This window comes from Rhodnius prolixus, unplaced genomic scaffold, assembly GCF_049639745.1.
Source record: "Rhodnius prolixus isolate KJV_2025 unplaced genomic scaffold, Rpr scaffold_2, whole genome shotgun sequence".
Lineage (NCBI taxonomy): Eukaryota > Metazoa > Arthropoda > Insecta > Hemiptera > Reduviidae > Rhodnius > Rhodnius prolixus.
Genome location: NW_027411592.1, coordinates 64,966,026 through 64,984,679, shown reverse-complemented (window position 1 = coordinate 64,984,679; position 18,654 = coordinate 64,966,026). Strand labels below are relative to the sequence as shown.

General features: G+C 32.6%; 1 protein-coding gene across 7 annotated transcripts in view; it reads right to left on the bottom strand.

Moving 5' to 3' along the window:
* trio (trio Rho guanine nucleotide exchange factor) overlaps positions 1-18,654 on the bottom strand; it is a 570,361-nt gene that overhangs the window by 14,939 nt on the left and 536,768 nt on the right. For all 7 annotated transcript variants that reach the window (XM_074117039.1, XM_074117041.1, XM_074117040.1 and 4 more), the window contains 4 exons: positions 17,870-18,026; positions 16,844-17,071; positions 15,271-15,462; positions 14,509-14,864 (listed from right to left, as the gene is read on the bottom strand). In XM_074117039.1, the coding sequence (XP_073973140.1) occupies positions 14,509-14,864; positions 15,271-15,462; positions 16,844-17,071; positions 17,870-18,026 (933 nt within the window). The remainder of the gene's footprint in view (positions 1-14,508; positions 14,865-15,270; positions 15,463-16,843; positions 17,072-17,869; positions 18,027-18,654) is intronic.

Below are 18,654 nucleotides of genomic sequence, written 5' to 3'. Positions count from 1 at the left end.
TTTGTGTCAGGCACTCGTCATTTTATTTTTTGCTTGCACATTTTTCACATTAACAAAAATTGAGCATTTCCGGTTTTAATTCAGAAACGTTTCGATGGCAACGAACTTTCTATTACCGAGGTTACAATTATTCTTCTTTCATTCTTTTTTGTTTCCAGAAGCTACCTGGAATTCAGTGACGAAAATTGTATAACTGCAAGGTTCGTGACTTTATTACAACGGAAATGGGACAAAATCATACCGTCTGTAACAAGAAGAAATTCACAAGTTCTGCAGTTCACCATCAAAAATTATTCATTACCCCTTGGATTATTTATCTTTAACCAATTGTGCCATCAATCTTGTTCAAAAAAACTCAATTTGATCAGCTTAACTTGCAGAAAACTCGAGAATGAGTTGGTATGATCTTGATAACAGTGGACTCAAAAACAATCCTACAGCTCAACGAAACCATCTTTTGAATTTCGTTAAAATGAAAGTTTTTCTTTAAATAATCAATATTTTTAATTTTTACAAAATAAATAACGAATATGTAAAACAGGAACTTTAACCACAGGAAGTTGAACTCTCTGGACTTTGTTACTCTAAAACTCTATTATTAAATTTGTGGTGGTTACCTCTACTCTCAGTGAGTAAGTACTCGGTGAGTTAAGTAATAGTTAAATTACTGAAATTACCTAATTATCATCAAATTGTAGTACAATACAATATAAAAAAAACTATTTTTCTGCCAAATTTGGTAAACCAAATTAATTTTTGGAATATGCGTGATGTTTTCATTACTGTAATTGCGTATTTCTTCAAAGAAACAAAGAGGGAAACGAATTTGAATCATATTTTTCATAGAAATAATTAGCTATAAACTATTGCATCAATTACAGGACAGACTTGAATGTGTTTGTGTTCAATTACAGGAGTTTCGATTATTGGGTTAAATCGAAAAAAAAAAAAATGGTTTTATGAGATCTGAGAATTTAGTTTAAGTTTAATTGTCAAAAAGGTTCAAAGCAAGAGAGATTACCGCTGCCAAACATATCGTAACATGTTCCAGCCGGAACTTGGGGAATGAACATCTATCACACCATTGGTGGAGAGTGTACTGTTCCATTTATGGTTTAGGTTAAGTTTAATATTCTAATGAGAGGCAGTCTTGTGGTTATTCACTTTGAAAAATAATAAACAACTTCCGCCTAATTTGCATGCAGCAACAATACTCAGAAAAAAAGAAAAAATACAGATCTTCTTGCGGAAGTAATCTTAGTTATAAGTTGTTGCTGATTGTGCTGGACGCTAGGCGAATAGATCCTATTCAAAGTTGTTTTTTTTACACAATATGGTTGAACTTCCGGAATTGATCCATTCATTTCCCTTTCTTAAATTGATTTAGTATTCTTACGTATTTCCTTTTTTTTTAACTCTCGGTGAATTTCGATGAACTTCCCTGACGTCACGATTTATTTCATCGCAATGGACGTGGAATACCATGTGTATTGTGATGGTATTTCACAATGAATATCTTCTGCTCAGCTTTTTTAAAGTTTACAAAATGGCGATAAAGCATAAAATGCAAAAAAAAAAAATAAAGCAATAAAATAAATAGTGCTATTGCATCAACAAAAGTCTAAAAATTTACAAACACTCGACCATTGAGTAATAAAAAAATTAAATTCAAGGACAATAATTTTTTGTTTACTTCCTATTGGTTCTAAAAGTATTGTGTTACTAGACAAAACTTCGTGATAATGAACCGGAAATACAAGTTTCACAGGAATTCTGTGTGGTGGTGATAACGGAAAATGGTGAACATGAAGTAAAGTAAAGTAATCGCCCATTATTTCAGGCTGGCTTTACGTCCAACTACCAAATTAGATGTCGTGGACGGAGGCGACTAGCAAACATACTTTACTATAAATTTCTCATATTAACCATTAAATAAAATCCAAGGCTTAGACCAGGGGAATCGAACCCACTAAACCAACAATACATCTTAGCATTGCGGGTCTAGTCTCTTAACCGCCAAACATACTTTACTATAAATTTCTCATATTAACCATTAAATAAAATCGAAGGCCTAGACACCAAGAATCGAACCCACTAAACCAACAATACATCTTAGCATTGCGGGTCTAGTCTCTTAACCGCCTAACATACTTTACTATAAATTTCTCATATTAACCATTAAATAAAAACCAAGGCCTTGACCTTGGGGAATCGAACCCACTAAACCAACAATACATCTTAGCATTGCGGGTCTAGTCTCTTAACCGCCTAACATACTTTACTATAAATTTCTCATATTAACCATTAAATAAAAACCAAGGCCTTGACCTTAGGGAATCGAACCCACTAAACCAACAATACATCTTAGCATTGCGGGTCTAGTCTCTTAACCGCCTAACATACTTTACTATAAATTTCTCATATTAACCATTAAATAAAAACCAAGGCCTAGACCCTGGGGAATCGAACCCACTAAACCAACAATACATCTAAGCATTGCGGGTCTAGTCTCTTAACCGCCTAACATACTTTACTATAAATTTCTCATATTAAACCATTAAATAAAAACCAAGGCCTAGACCCTGGGGAATCGAACCCAATAAACCAACAATACATCTTAGCATTGTGGGTCTAGTCTCTTAACCGCCTAACATACTTTACTATAAATTTCTCATATTAACCATTAAATAAAAACCAAGGCCTTGACCCTGGGGAATCGAACCCACTAAATCAACAATACATCTTAGCATTGCGGGTCTAATCTATTAACCGCCTAACATACTTTACTATAAATTTTTCATATTAACCATTAAATAAAATCGAAGGCCCAGACACAGGGAATCGAACCCACTAAACCAACAATACATCTAAGCATTGCGGGTCTAGTCTCTTAACCGCCTAACATACTTTACTATAAATTTCTCATATTAAACCATTAAATAAAAACCAAGGCCTAGACCCTGGGGAATCGAACCCACTAAACCAACAATACATCTTAGCATTGCGGGTCTAGTCTCTTAACCGCCTAACATACTTTACTATAAATTTCTCATATTAACCATTAAATAAAAACCAAGGCCTAGACCCTGGGGAATCGAACCCACTAAACCAACAATACATCTAAGCATTGCGGGTCTAGTCTCTTAACCGCCTAACATACTTTACTATAAATTTCTCATATTAAACCATTAAATAAAAACCAAGGCCTAGACCCTGGGGAATCGAACCCAATAAACCAACAATACATCTTAGCATTGTGGGTCTAGTCTCTTAACCGCCTAACATACTTTACTATAAATTTCTCATATTAAACCATTAAATAAAAACCAAGGCCTAGACCCTGGGGAATCGAACCCAATAAACCAACAATACATCTTAGCATTGTGGGTCTAGTCTCTTAACCGCCTAACATACTTTACTATAAATTTCTCATATTAAACCATTAAATAAAAACCAAGGCCTAGACCCTGGGGAATCGAACCCAATAAACCAACAATACATCTTAGCATTGCGGGTCTAGTCTCTTAACCGCCTAACATACTTTACTATAAATTTCTCATATTAAACCATTAAATAAAAACCAAGGCCTAGACCCTGGGGAATCGAACCCAATAAACCAACAATACATCTTAGCATTGTGGGTCTAGTCTCTTAACCGCCTAACATACTTTACTATAAATTTCTCATATTAAACCATTAAATAAAAACCAAGGCCTAGACCCTGGGGAATCGAACCCAATAAACCAACAATACATCTTAGCATTGCGGGTCTAGTCTCTTAACCGCCTAACATACTTTACTATAAATTTCTCATATTAAACCATTAAATAAAATCCAAGGCCTAGACCCTGGGGAATCGAACCCAATAAACCAACAATACATCTTAGCATTGTGGGTCTAGTCTCTTAACCGTTCGGAACTGGAAAACGGAAAATTCTAGTACTTTAAATTTTATATTTCCACTTAATACCCGTCAGATAGTGCTACAATCAAATTGAGGTCAAAGCCAACCTATCATAAGTAACCACTACTTTTTTTTTATTTTTTCAGTTTTTCCTCTTATCTTCCCCTCCTCCCACAATGATTTTTCTTTAAACCAATTTTCCAAGTTTACAGATCTATAACTTTTAATTGAAAAATTTTACCAAGAAAATTCTAATAAGGACCCCTTCTGTACAATTATTGGTGGGTAGGTTTTCCTCAAAGGCGCCATTTCAAGTACAATGTATGGTTTTTACATATGGTACAATTGATTAATAATTAAATATTTACGAATTTTCGTAGATTAGAAAAAAAGTCATTAGAGTGTTCATGCCAGATTTTTTGGGTATGATACCCTGGATTTGATACCTGAAATAGAAGTTTACATATTTTTTTGCTTTGTTTTACACAATATTCATATGTGACTGTGTGATAAAATCACAAAAAGTTTTCCACAATAGCACAATCTGCTTTTCCTTCTTCGTAACAAAATATAATAGACATTTTCCTTAAATAAACAATTCAAGCGTAAAAAAAAGGAAAAGCACTCTTTTTTTTCCCTACTGTGATAAAACTAATTCAAGTTATGGCGTAAATTTTTCGAATGTGTAAATATCGATTTGTAGAAACAATTTTCAATGAATTCATATGTTTATAAATATAATGGTTTATTATTTTTTTTGTAACAAAATATCCAGAAGCGGGTGTTTACTAGGAAAAAATCGATTTACTAGAACAAAAAATCGATGAGTCTTAAATATCGAATTAATCATTTTTTTTTTTAAATACTTTTCTGAAGTTTTTTTTTTTTGTAGGCTAACACATATATCGATACAATCATTCAATTTTGTGTGTCCAAAAAGGGTAAAATATATACTTACATATTCATGCAGAAGACATAGAAATTCATGAAGTAAATAAACTTGGTAAATAGATTAAAAAAAATAAATAAATAAAAATAACTTAAAGCAATGTTTTCCTAAGAAAATGAAAGACTGTAGACGAAGTTGGTAAAGTTTAAATTGGCTTGCAGAACTTCAAAGAGGTTTCATAAAACAGGAAACAAGTTTCACAGGAAGTCTTCTTATTGAGTGGAGGGGCGGCATTTATTATGAAATATTTTTTTTTTTTCATGGATTGCTTTTCTGAGAGAGAGAGTATTTTTAGTCTGGCTTGTCTCTAACGTGTCATTTTTGTCATTTCTGTACTGGCTAAAATCAGGTGTATGATGATATTTGGTTACAAAATTTTCGAACTAAATTTTTGCACAAAAAATTTGAAGAAATGAAATCAGGCGTGTAGGTTCTATTTGACAAAATGTTTTCCACCAGACCAAGTTCTCTTTTGGTTGAACTGGAGAAAGATCCCAGTATACAGGAAGTGTGAATATTCTGTACGATTTGATTTTTTTTTTTTAAATATTCTGTGATTGCCTTGAGAATCACCAAAGATATTTCATCAAGAGAAAAGCAATGATTCTAGAATTAGATCGTGTGAGGGTTATCATCAAACAAAAATTTTTTTTGTCTTGCCCTCATCAGTGGCTCTGATGTTTATTTTGAGCTGTGTCTACATGGGAGGAATATTAATAATATTGTGCTTAAAACAAAAATTACGTTATTTCTGAATCAGGGAGAATTCAGACTTGCTGAAGCAAGTAATCAGGACCGGATTTTCCAATAGGCTAACTAGGGGCCTACATTCAAATTGCTAGCAAAATTAAAATTACACTATTCTAAAAACAGTACCAATAACAATATGTTTCACTTAACATATTGATATATATCATAGTAGTGATGTATTTTATTATCTCTCATGTAATTTACAAACTTAAAAATGGGAGGTGAAAGGGCCCCTCATAAGTGGAATAGCCTAGGGCCTCTTTTCATCTAAATCCAGCCCTGCAAGTAATCTATAATATGTACGCTAACCTGTAGAATATTTAGACTAATTTTACTCAAGCCTAGATAATTACAGAAATGGGCTTTAAAATTAACAAATTAGCAAAGAGCTATTACTCTATTTTTTTTTTTTTTTTATCATTTTTTCGAATAAGTACTTCTGCAAGTCTCTTATAATTCATTAGAAAAACAATAAACAGCTGTAATTCCTTTATATAGCAATTTTTTCCTTATTCAAAAGAAATAAATAAAAATCAACAATTTATAGACACAATAAATAATTAATAAATTGCATGCAGAGTTATACCACTACCAATAAAATTAACATGCACTTTTACCAAGAGCGCAAGCAAAAATTAGTCCCAAGTTTTTTAAAAGTACTTCCAAAACATGTTTTCTAAATTTTATAAACATTGTTGTCTCACAAAAAAAAAATAAAATAAATAAATAAATAAAAATAAATACTATAATATTCAACGTAAATGTTACTAATATTTTGCTGCAAAATAAATTCACGAACAAGAGAGACAATAGCAAAAAAAAAAAAAAGGAAGCTATAAAATTTTAGACTTTAAGAAATCACCAACTTACCTTATTTTTTTACAAAAACACAAGAAAGATTCAAAAAAGAAAAAGGAGAGATAATTTAGGGGAATCAACAATCAATAAGAATGGAGAAAAGTATTGTTTCTGTAGAACAAGATATAAAACAGAAGAATTACAATTAAGAAGAAACAAATAATATTGTATTTTTTGGTTTTTAATTACACTCAGAAATTTTAAGAAGTAAACTACGTCTTCTTTTTTTTTTCTTGTATTTATTTTTATTGCATTCAAAACTGTTTCCGGTAGGACAGTTGTATCAAAGGGTTGATCATCCAAAAACTACACGAAAAAGCTGTAACCTTGAAAAACACCCAACTTTGACCATTTTTTTTCACTCTTTCTATAAAGGATAAAATTCCCAAATTTTCTTTATAATATAAGGCAAATCCTCCTTTATAACTGTAATTTTTTTTTTTTGCAACCACATAGATTAAATAGATTTCGAGAAATATGTTGCTGTAAATGGGGCATAAAATGGCATTTTCAGAAAAAGGTTCTTGTTCTTCTTCTTGTGTTAGGCGGTTAAGAGACTAGGCCCGCAATGCTAAAATGTATTGTTGGTTTAGTCGGGTTCGATTCCCTGCCGCTAGGCTTTAGATTTTATTTAATGGTTAATACGAGAGAAATTTACAATAAAGTATGTTTGGCGGTTAAGAGACTAGGCCCGCAATGCTAAGATGTATTGTTGGTTTAGTGGGTTCGATTCCCGGTGTCTAGGCCTTGGATTTTATTTAATGGTTAAATTGAGAAATTTTGTAGTAAAGTATGTTAGGCGGTTAAGAGATTAGACCCGCAATGCTAAGATGTATTGTTGGTTTAGTGGGGTTCGATTCCCCTTGGATTTTATTTAATGGTTAATATGAGAAATTTTGTAGTAAAGTATGTTAGGGCGGTTAAGAGACTAGACCCGCAATGCTAAGATGTATTGTTGGTTTAGTGGGGTTCGATTCCCCTTGGATTTTATTTAATGGTTAAATTGAGAAATTTTGTAGTAAAGTATGTTAGTTAGGCGGTTAAGAGACTAGACCCGCAATGCTAAGATGTATTGTTGGTTTAGTCGGGGTTCGATTCCCCTTGGATTTTATTTAATGGTTAAATTGAGAAATTTTGTAGTAAAGTATGTTAGGCGGTTAAGAGACTAGACCCGCAATGCTAAGATGTATTGTTGGTTTAGTCGGGGTTCGATTCCCCTTGGATTTTATTTAATGGTTAATATGAGGAATTTATAGTAAAGTATGTTAGTTAGGCGGTTAAGAGACTAGACCCGCAATGCTAAGATGTATTGTTGGTTTAGTGGGGTTCGATTCCCCTTGGATTTTATTTAATGGTTAAATTGAGAAATTTTGTAGTAAAGTATGTTAGTTAGGCGGTTAAGAGACTAGACCCGCAATGCTAAGATGTATTGTTGGTTTAGTCGGGTTCGATTCCCTGCCGCTAGGCTTTAGATTTTATTTAATGGTTAATATGAGAAATTTATAGTAAAGTATGTTAGGGCGGTTAAGAGACTAGACCCGCAATGCTAAGATGTATTGCTGGTTTAGTGGGGTTCGATTCCCCAGGTCTCTAGGCCTTGGGATTTTATTTAATGGTTAATATGAGGAATTTATAGTAAAGTATGTTTGCTAGTCGCCTCCGTCCACGACACCTAATTGGTAGTGGGACGTTAAGCTCGCCTGAAAAAATAGGCAATTACTTTACTTATAATTATGCTAAACAAAAAAAGACGTAGTTCATATTGAAAAATAAATAAATAAATAACACATGAATAAACTTTTTTTTCTTTGAAGAACATAAATAATGAATAACACTTAAAAACGGGAGAGGGGAAAAAAAACAAAAAAAAACGGGGAATTATTCCTCTTAAAATAAATTACAGAGAATTTTTTTTTTTTTTTAAGAATAAAAGAGTAGAGGAAAAACAAATAGATAAGAGCTGAGAGAAAATGAAAATTTGAAGAGAAAGAGAGATAGAGAAAAAAACTCCAGAATAATTTTTTGTAATTTTTTTTTAAATATTTTATTTATCGAAAACTTTTCTCTGCTTTTCTTTATTTCTTTTTCTTTTTTTTCAATTTATTTACAAACATACATACATACGTCTACTATTTATATATTTATATATTTTCATCATATGTACAAAAGAAAAAAAAATCTTTTTTTTTAATGAAATATAACATTTTTTTTTTTCTATCTTCCGAATTTATTATTATTATTTTTTATTTATTAATTTATTTTTGTCGGTATTACGAAATAAGCACATACAGAGAAATTTGGCTTTAAGGTTTACTTCTTCTTGATGGGAAAAAATTCGAAAAAAATTTTTTTTTCTTATCGTTATTATATAATATTTTTGTTTTATATAATAATAAAACAAGATTTGAAAATCCTTAAAATAAAATATATATAAAAAAAATTTATAATAACTAATAATAAACTAAAAAGCAAATCGTTCCTATCGTTGGTTCTTTTTTTTTAAACCAATAATTGAAATATGATTTACATTCTAAGGAAATTTTGAAAATAATAATAATAATAAGGGCAAAGTAATAAATGAGATACAAAAAAAATAAATAAATAAATAAATAACAAAAAATAACCCGTTATGTTAAATTTAGTTCTGTACCTCGGAGGGAAAAGGCACCATGTCCATTTTTTTCGATTTTCATATTTTGGCATCATTTTACAAATTTGTTGTTGCTCTTTCTACAGGTGTAAAGCACTATGTCCTATGTTTACTATTAAGCGATATATGTGTTTTTAAAAAAGCGCTATGAAACTTCATTACTTTAAGGGTAAAAGGCACTACATAAATTTTTTTTCACAATGGAGATGAAAGTAAAATATTTTATAAAATATGGGAGTTTAAAGTGGCCATGCCAAACTTATAATAATTATGGTGAGAAGTACAGGGGCGGCTCAGAGCTCGTGTAGCGCCCGTGTGCAATGAAACCCTGGCGCCCCCTAGGCCTGCCACACCCCCCCCCCGAACGCGGCTATAACTATTAACTAAGTTATCAGGTTTGATAACTGCCGCCACCGCGCTGGCTGGGGCCGCTTCATTGTCATATCATTGTTTGTACCAATGATGGTCCAAGGCGATGCTCTTAGCTGTCTCAGGGAGCGCCCGGTGTGCATTGCACAACCCTGCACTATAGAGGTTAAGCCGCCCCTGTGAGAAGTACAGGAAAGAGTATAACCGGAAAAGTGGAACAAAAAATGAATTTGGAAAAATATCTTCATTTGGCTCCCCCCCTGTAAAATTTACTTTTTTGTGACATGGTGCCTTTTCCCTCCGAGGTACAGAGGTTTTTCTTTATAAATCAGTACGGCGGTGTAATGGTACGAAAACCATTTTTTTTTTTTTTTTTTTTTAGGGATGATTCGCCATGGAAAAAGATGGATTTAGGTACATTTATTGAAACGCGAATAAAAATTTACAATAAATACCAGACATTTTTACGAGTATAGGTAGGATGAACCACAAAATTAAGGAAAGGTTTTAGGGCATCATATGTAATCATGCAAAAAAACCACAGGGGTGGTGATGCCACATAAAATTTGAGGCGATTTTAAGGGTCCTCCAGATGGTTGATCAAAAGGGAATGCGACAAGAACGGTTTTGAAAACGAAAGTACACAAAAACACAAAACAAACCCTATGTTTTAGGGTTCTTGGTAGAACACTCACTGGGGTTTTTTTTCACTTAAGAAAAAATTAGGGCTTCTTCCTTTTATCCACGGCCCTTAAAAAATTTGGATGAGATTTATTTGTAGGTGTCATTTTCTTGCAGTACTCTTTTAGCAACATTTCTTTTTCTTAGCCATTAAACTCTGATTTTTGAGCCCTTCTCAAATTGGTACACAGCTGTCCAGCAATTTGTGATTCAAAATAAAAAAAAAAAAAAAAAGGGGCTGCATGTTCCAGACATTTTACGGTTTTTTTTTTTACTACTGCGTACCTCTTTCTGCGGCGAAACCCTTTTTACAGAATCTTGAGAACAAATAAAAGTAGCTGTATGATGGGGGAATGAGGACTCAAAACTCAGGGATCTCCCACTTCACTCGCCTCCGGGAAGACAACAGTGTGTAAGCGGAGAGAAGATTTAATTTTTTTTCCCTCTAGACCTAAAGGGGGACTTTAGGGCATCGTAGGGTTCCAGAGAGAGAGAGAGAGAGAAAAAAAAACCCATACTTCGCCACAAGTTCTCTAAAGTATACCTTTCTGAAGAAAGTTTTACTTCTTAGGTTTATAACTGGTGGTGGGGAATGAGATATCTCACTAATTCTCAACAGCATCACTTCTTATAAAAAGAAGCAATACTATATAATAATCAAAAGATAACATTTTATTTTATTTTTATTATTTTTTTTAGTAAAAATTAACAGTTTTAATAAAAATTTTAAAACCTACATGAGGACACCTTTTAAAATGGTTGTCGGATGATACAGTATACGTAACTTATTTCAAAGTAATTTAAGAAACACTTAAAATTAATCTCATCCAAATCCTTGACGATAAAGGAGCCCTTAAAAAATGTTTTTTTTTGCAGTTCATCTTTTTATACTTTCAAGAAATTCAAGTAGTATTTTTACTGAAACGGGAAATTTCTTTAACAAAAAAAATAAGGAAAAACTAAAATAACAAGATTTTCAACTCTTTCAACAATCTATACGAAAAATTTTCCGGCCAGTTTTTCACAGTAAAAAAATTTTTTTTGTAAACTAAATCACTATTATTTTTTTACATTTAGAGACAAAGAAAAAGAAACTGTCTTATATAATATCTATATGTATATAAAAAAAAAATTAATATTTATAAAAAACTAAGGAAAATTATATTTATATTATGTATAATAAATTTTTTTTTTTGTGTAAATTAAATTAATTAATTTTTAATAAAGTCTTATTTATAAAATTTATTTACACAAGTACACACCTATACAAATGATTAAAAAAACACTTTTTTTGCTCTTTATTTATTTATAATAATTATTATTTTTTTTAATCAAAGAGAAAGAAGATTTTCTTTTTATTTTTAAAATTTATTATAAAGGGCGGAAGGGTGTTTTTTTTTTTTTTTTTTTTTTTTTTTTTTTTAATTTTTTCATTAAAAAAACTATCATTAATTTATTAATTATATACTTCTTTTCGTAAATAATTAATTTTTTTTAACAAAATTGACTAGATAGTTTAGTTTCATTTATTTATTTATTTTTAATTTATGTTTATTAGTTTTTTTTATTCGCAAATTTATCGCGAATTACAAGTTTTTGGTTTTATTTATTTATTTATTTTTAAGAGAGGGGGGAATAAGTTTTTTCTTTTTGATAATCGATTTTTTTTTATTAAGTTAAAAATTAGGTCAATAATTGGGGGACAAAAAATGATATTTTTTGGGGGGGTTTCTTTTCTCTTTTAGCGCAGTTATTTTAGTTATCTTTTATTTTTCGATCGTACTGAAGTAGTAATTTTTTACTTTATTTTTATTTATATTCAATTATTATTATTTTATTAAAAATAATTGACTCTTCAAAAAAGTATTAAAATTAAATTAAAAAATTAGGTTTTTATTGAACAATATGATTGGATCTTGCAGTAGTACAAAAAATACGTTCATTTTTACTCTGTCCATGTCCAATGCAGATATTCTTTGAATTCTGGACTATTTTTTTTTTGCTGGTTTTCATCTGATCTCCTGGTCTTTATTGTTTTTTGCAGTTGACAAGTCGGAACATGCCTGCTGTAAAGCTACAGCTGGATTCCCCCCCCCCAATTTAGGTCAGAATTTTTTAAACTTGACTCGAATTGGGAGTGGCTAAGTGGGATCTAGTTGCCATAGCTTGTGAAGGAGGCTACTGCGGCGTGCGTCCGTCATTGGTAGCCAAAATGGAGTCTCAGGATGCCCCGTACATTTCGGGATACAAGGGGGCAATGAGTAGGAGTAGTGGGTGGAGGAGGAGGAGGAGGAAATTCGCTTTACCCGGTAGGAATACCTGGGCAGATTACACGACTAACTGCAGCCATCCAAGAATCAGGCGCAACAAATGGCGCATAGAGACGCCATCAGGCAAAGAACATGGGCGGCGGAGGCGACCATTTTAAATGGAGTCACTCCCCCTTCTCTAGAGTTTTTAATGAAACAAAAGGCAGAACTGGGGGAGGAAGTGTTCAACTAACTAAACGGAAGTCCCTCTTGGCCAATCCCTGTATTAAGAGCTAATCTAACTAACCAGTAAGTCTAAAATTGATGCTGTGACCCCCCCCCCCCCCCACACACACGCAGTTCTAACCTAAGCTGCCAAAAAATGATTCACAATTCTGTAAAAAAAAAAAAAAAATTGATGGTACCTCCTCCCAGACGGAGGATTCAACAAATCTTCATCTTAACCAAATCCTCCCTGACTGAATTGCACAAGTTAAGAATTTTTTAGCTTCAGTCTAGGCTTTTGTTTCTTCTTCGTTTTTTTTAAAAAAACACTAACACGTCATGTTGGGGGACAGGGAAGGATCTCAAGGGAAATAAGGAAGTGAAAATGTATGTCCACCCAAAATAGGAGGTTCAGGATGCCCCGTACATTCCGGGATACAAGGGGGGCAATGAGGAGGAGGAGGAGGAAGAGGAGGAAAATCGCTTTACCCGGTAGGAATACTGGGAAGATTACACGACTAACTGCAACCATCCAAGAATCAGGCGCAACAATGGCGCGTTGAGACGCCATTAGGCAAAGAACAAGGCGGCGGAGGCGACCATTTTAAATGGAGTCACTCCCCCTTCTGTTCTGAAACAGAAGGCAGAACTGGAGAGGAAGTGTTCAACTAACTTAACGGATGTTACTCTTGGCCAATCCCAAAGAGGTCCTAGAAATACTTCCAGAAAATCTTTCTAGATGAGCTGGATTGTCTACGATCTAAAATATGATTTCATCATGAATCCTAGAGGTTGGCAATTTTTTTTTTTTTTTTCCGCCGCTCTGATTAATATACACAAGTCAAATTCTCTACACTACTCAGAACCACCATAACTGCGAAGATCAGATGAAAATAAATAATAAAAAAATAAATAGTTCCAGAATTGAATGAATATCAGCAGAAATGGCTGGTAAAAATAACATTTACTGAAAAATTTATTAATATAAATTTTCATCAATCCTTGCATATAAAAAATCGCATAATTTTATTTTTTAAAAAAACTTTATATATTTATAAGCAAAATCAGCACCAAAGTTAGTTTGTCGTTTCCACACACCTTATGATTAGTTATTTATTTTAAAAAAACCACCAAAAATAAATTCATTTCCCTGGTATTTTATTTTATAATTTCTTATAATCAACAAACAGCTGATTGAAAACAGCTGATTTTGTTTTATAATAATTTATTTTCATGAGATTAACGTTTGTTTGTTTGTTTATTGACTTTTTATTTATTAAAAATTTATTAAAGCCACTACTTTATAACTACCAGCTGTTATAATTATTTTCAATCAGCTGTTATTTATTTATTTTATTTTTTCAAAGTAGGTTACAATTTGTCGATTAAAAAAAATGTTTTCTTTCTTCTTTATAGATTTTTCTTTTTAGATTGGTGATTAAAATATGTATAGCCATTTTTTTGTTCTTTTTTTTTTTTTTGGTTTTTTACGAGTTAAAATTTAAAAAATTGGTTAGAAAGTTAATTATCCATTTTATTATATTTTTAAATTCCAATTTTTTTCCCCCAAATTTAGAGTAGTAAAAAAAGCGAGGAGGGAGAGCTCTACTGTTATTTATTAAGATTAATGGTTAGAAATGTGTGATGTTTTGTTGAATTAAAATTGGAATGACCCTGTCTCCTTTTTTTTCTATCCTTAATTTCCCCCAAATTAGAACCAATATCCAACAAATACCACCTGTTTTCCTCCACACAACAACCAGAGGGTGAGTTATTTTTTTAATTTTTGGTAAATCTAAGGAGGTTATTTTTGTTTACTGGGTTTTCTTTTGTTTCTGTTTTTTTTTTTTTTTTTTCTTAGAGAGCCACTTACAATAATGGATCCCTTGTTAATTCCTTTTGATAGGCAATCGGTGATTGTATTGCCTTTAAGAAATCTCTTTGCTTCTTCAACAGGTCACGTAAATTATCTAGCCATTCTTTTCTAGATTCAGCGTTCGGTGCTATACATGCGTAAGCTATGCCTGGCTTTTTTGGATCCGTGGAACGTACGATAAATGATTCATTTGGCTCTTCAGCTGTAGCAGCAGCAGCAGCAGCAGCGGCGGTGGTGGTGGCTCCACCTGTTCCAGTCGCTCCTCCTCCTCCTCCTCCTCCTACTCCACCACCTCCACCACTACGTTCTGGTTGTTCCACTGGTGAGCCTTCATCTAAACTCATTTTGTTTACCTAGAAAAAAGAAAAATCCAGTGAAGATATACCCTCTAAAAATGTTTTTTTTTTTTTTTAAACAAAGTGACAAAGCAAATCTGCACTGAATTCTTTCAAGAATTTGAAATCTCCTAGACAACAAAACAGTTAGACTTGATACGAGTTGGGGAGCCGAAATGGAGAGGCATTTAAGAGGCAAGCAAGAGCCTCTTGTGAGGGTCATCTATCAGCCCTTTTTGCACCATCTGTGTCGGTAATGACTGTTAAGTTTCTTAAGAAGAGGATCTTAAGATCAGAGCAAATCCAGTAAGTGGTCTAGAAACTTAAAAAAAAATCAAGCTCCTCTCCCACAATTCTGGAAAAGAAACAGAAGGCTATTCAGTAGCATATGAGTAACAACAATCAATCAACCAACTTTTCTAACCTGAATATGAGCTTTATATATGTACACAGGATTGGTAAACTGCGTCTTCTTGCCGACCGCTTCGCTAAAGATAATGTTCTGCTCGAATAGAAATACGAACAGTTCTTTGCTTTTCATATTCGACGTAGACGTGCCCTCTGAACAAAGCAGAGGGCCATGCTTTAATAGTTTTCCTTGTGCGGTGATCTTGCCCTGTAAAAAGAAATAGTTTTATTAATAGTTTTTATGAAATATATAATTCAACAGAATTTACTTTGACCAGCTTTGACCACTAACATTACAAATGACAATAAGCAAAGTAATTGCCTAGTTTTTCAGGCGGGTTTTACGTCCAACTTCCAATTAGGTGTCGTGGGTGGAGGCGACTAGCAAACATACTTTAGTCTCTTAGGGTACGTTTACAACGGAGCTGTGAGTATAGATGATAGCAGAGATGATAGCTGATAGATAGAGTAAAATATAATCGCTGATTAGTGTGCATAACGGAGCTGTGATACATGCAACATGCCCGAGTAGTGAAGAAGAGTTTTTATGATCAGCAGCCACGAAATGGTATATTTTAAAGAAAAAACGCTTTTTAGAAAATATCATGTACATCCCATAAATAAAAAACGAAGTACATTATGTGAATTTCACCATTTATATAAGGAACTTAAAAATTATCCGGATCGTTTTTTTGAATATGTGAGGATGGGTCCTCCCACATTCAACTATATTTTAGAAAAAATAAGGTCAAAATTAAGAAAACTTTGGAAAAATTGTCATGGAAATCCTATAACCATAGAAGAAAAACTAGTGATTACTCTTAGGTAAGTAATGATTTTATTGAAAAAAAAACAAATAAATACACATGAAAATAAATGTAAGCACGATTTAAAAAACAAAATATTGTTTAAAAGTAAATAATAAAAAATAATGAGTAAAGACAGCACTAAATAATTTTTCGACGTCCATTTTGAAGCTCCGATACTGGAGTTCAGCTAGCAGAAAAATGAAAAATTCAATTCTATCATCTATGCTCGTTTATAGCAGCGAGTATGAGTCACTAGTCGCAGCTTCGTTGTGCACGCTCACATAAGAATGTACTAGGTTATTCTATAAGCGCTGATGCATCACTCCTATCATCTCCGCTATCATCTATGCTCACAGCTCCGTTGTGAACGTACCCTTAAACGCCTAACATACTTTACTATAAATTTCTCATATTAACCATTAAATAAAATCCAAAGCCTAGAACTGGGAAATCGAACCTACTAAACCAACAATACATCTTAGCATTGCGGGTCTAGTCTCTTAACCGCCTAAAATACTTTACTATAAATTTCTCATATTAACCATTAAATAAAAACCAAGGCCTAGACTCCGAGGAATCGAACCCACTAAACCAACAATACATCTTAGCATTGCGGGTCTAGTCTCTTAACCGCTCGGCTACAGTGGCCGTAAAGTTTGCGGAATCTTTAACTAGGTTCAAATTGTTGACTTCTAATATCTCGCAAAGTAATGCTCACAATTACTAAATAAATGATAGCTACATTAAAATTAATTTTTTTTTTTTTTTTTTTTTACTCACATCAAAGCCTTGCAATCTGCCCACATCCATCATATCGTTTGCTGCTTTCGGAACAAATTGCATAACAACTAATGCTTGTCTTAACGTTTCAGTCTCGTAAGTGAGACCAGCTCGTTCAGTATATTTGTACAGATCTCTTAATAACAGTTGATATTTCATTATCCTTTGAACTGGCTTAATCAATAGATCGCATAATTGTAATTTATGACCTAATTTCTGACGTAGTTCCTGTTTGCAAGAAAAAAATTGTGCGTTATTTAATTTTTATTGTTTGTCATCTTTTACAGATTAAAAAATGAAATATGAATAAAAATTATTTTTTTCTGTTAATATTTCTTAAATGTTCTTTTCCTTTTGTAATGCAGTAAGTAGTAGAATGCGTTGCATTTGGAATAGGGCAGGATAAGTTGTAGTCTACTTGGGCAGTTAGACATTGCCAACCTTCCTAGGTTATGTTAGGGCTTACTGACTATGAATTTATGATGTTGATGAAACAGATCGTTTAGCAAATAAAGGTAAACTATTAGGGTTTACTATATTCTTAAGACTGGGGTCGCCAAACGTTTTTGTTCATGGACCCCCTATATAATTTTTCAGAAATCTCCATCGACCCCCTCCATATAAAAGTAATTTTCAGTTAATTAAAATAAAACTATCTATTTGATACTGTGTTTGTACATTTATTTTATGATTTAAAACATTATTAAAGTAATTTTACATCGTGTAACAAATAGTTTTATGAAAAATATCTTAATGTTGAAATTTAAATACCTTAATATTTATTAAATAATAAGTAAAGTAACTACAGTATTGCTTCTTAATTAATGAGATGGGTGTGTGCCTGGTGTTTCTTTGCAAGGTTCTCGCTATATTGGGTTCGAAATTGTTTTTCCTTCGTACCCCCTGGCCCAGATCGACCTATACTTTTGTTAAATAGACACCTGGAGGTCTATATAGACCACTTTGGCGACCTCTGACTTAAGACTAAGCCCTCAAAACCATATTCCAAAGTTCAGTGATACTAACCTCAAAATAACTGTCATACTCTGAGACAATATATTCGGAGACGGGTTTGTTTTGGCAATATACTACATACATGAACAATTTCCTTTCTGATCGTTTAAATAGAGCGCCCAAAGATCCTGGCACGCCGATACACTGTTCCAACGCCTTCAGGAACACACTGAAATGGAGAGAGAGGAAAAAAAAGATTAATTATTAATTATTAGCAAGATAATGCACTAAAGGTTAAATCTGATGAGTTATCACTCAACATTTTTCTCTAACTCGGCAAGGAAATGTAAAATTTTCAATACTGATTTTTCAAGAGGAAATACCCCATTTTGGAGATCCTCTGGGGCGGAAAAAGTGATTTTTAAAACATTTTCTGTGCGCGTGTTTATCGTATTCTTTACTTTTTCAGCGCTTTTCTTTAAAATTTTGTTTATCAAAGGAGATGAGTAGGCTTTCCCCTACCATTATTGTACTGTAGGTAATTTTTAGTTTTGAAGGAAATTCCGCAACCGAAAGTATCTCTTTTCTGAGATTTTTTGGAAAATATTTCATACGAATATCTCTAAACTTTGTGTATCATTTATATATACACACAGATTAACTTTTTTTCGCCTAATTTTTCGACTTAAATTTGTTTAGGTCATTTTGTAGACTTATAGGGACACGCGTTTTTCCTAAAGCATCGTTTCAGTGAAATTTGCAGACTCTCTATCTAGATAATGTACTCAACAATTAAATATTTTTAAAATTTAGACTCCAGCTTCGAGTTCTTTATGGATGCTGTGACCTATTTTGTC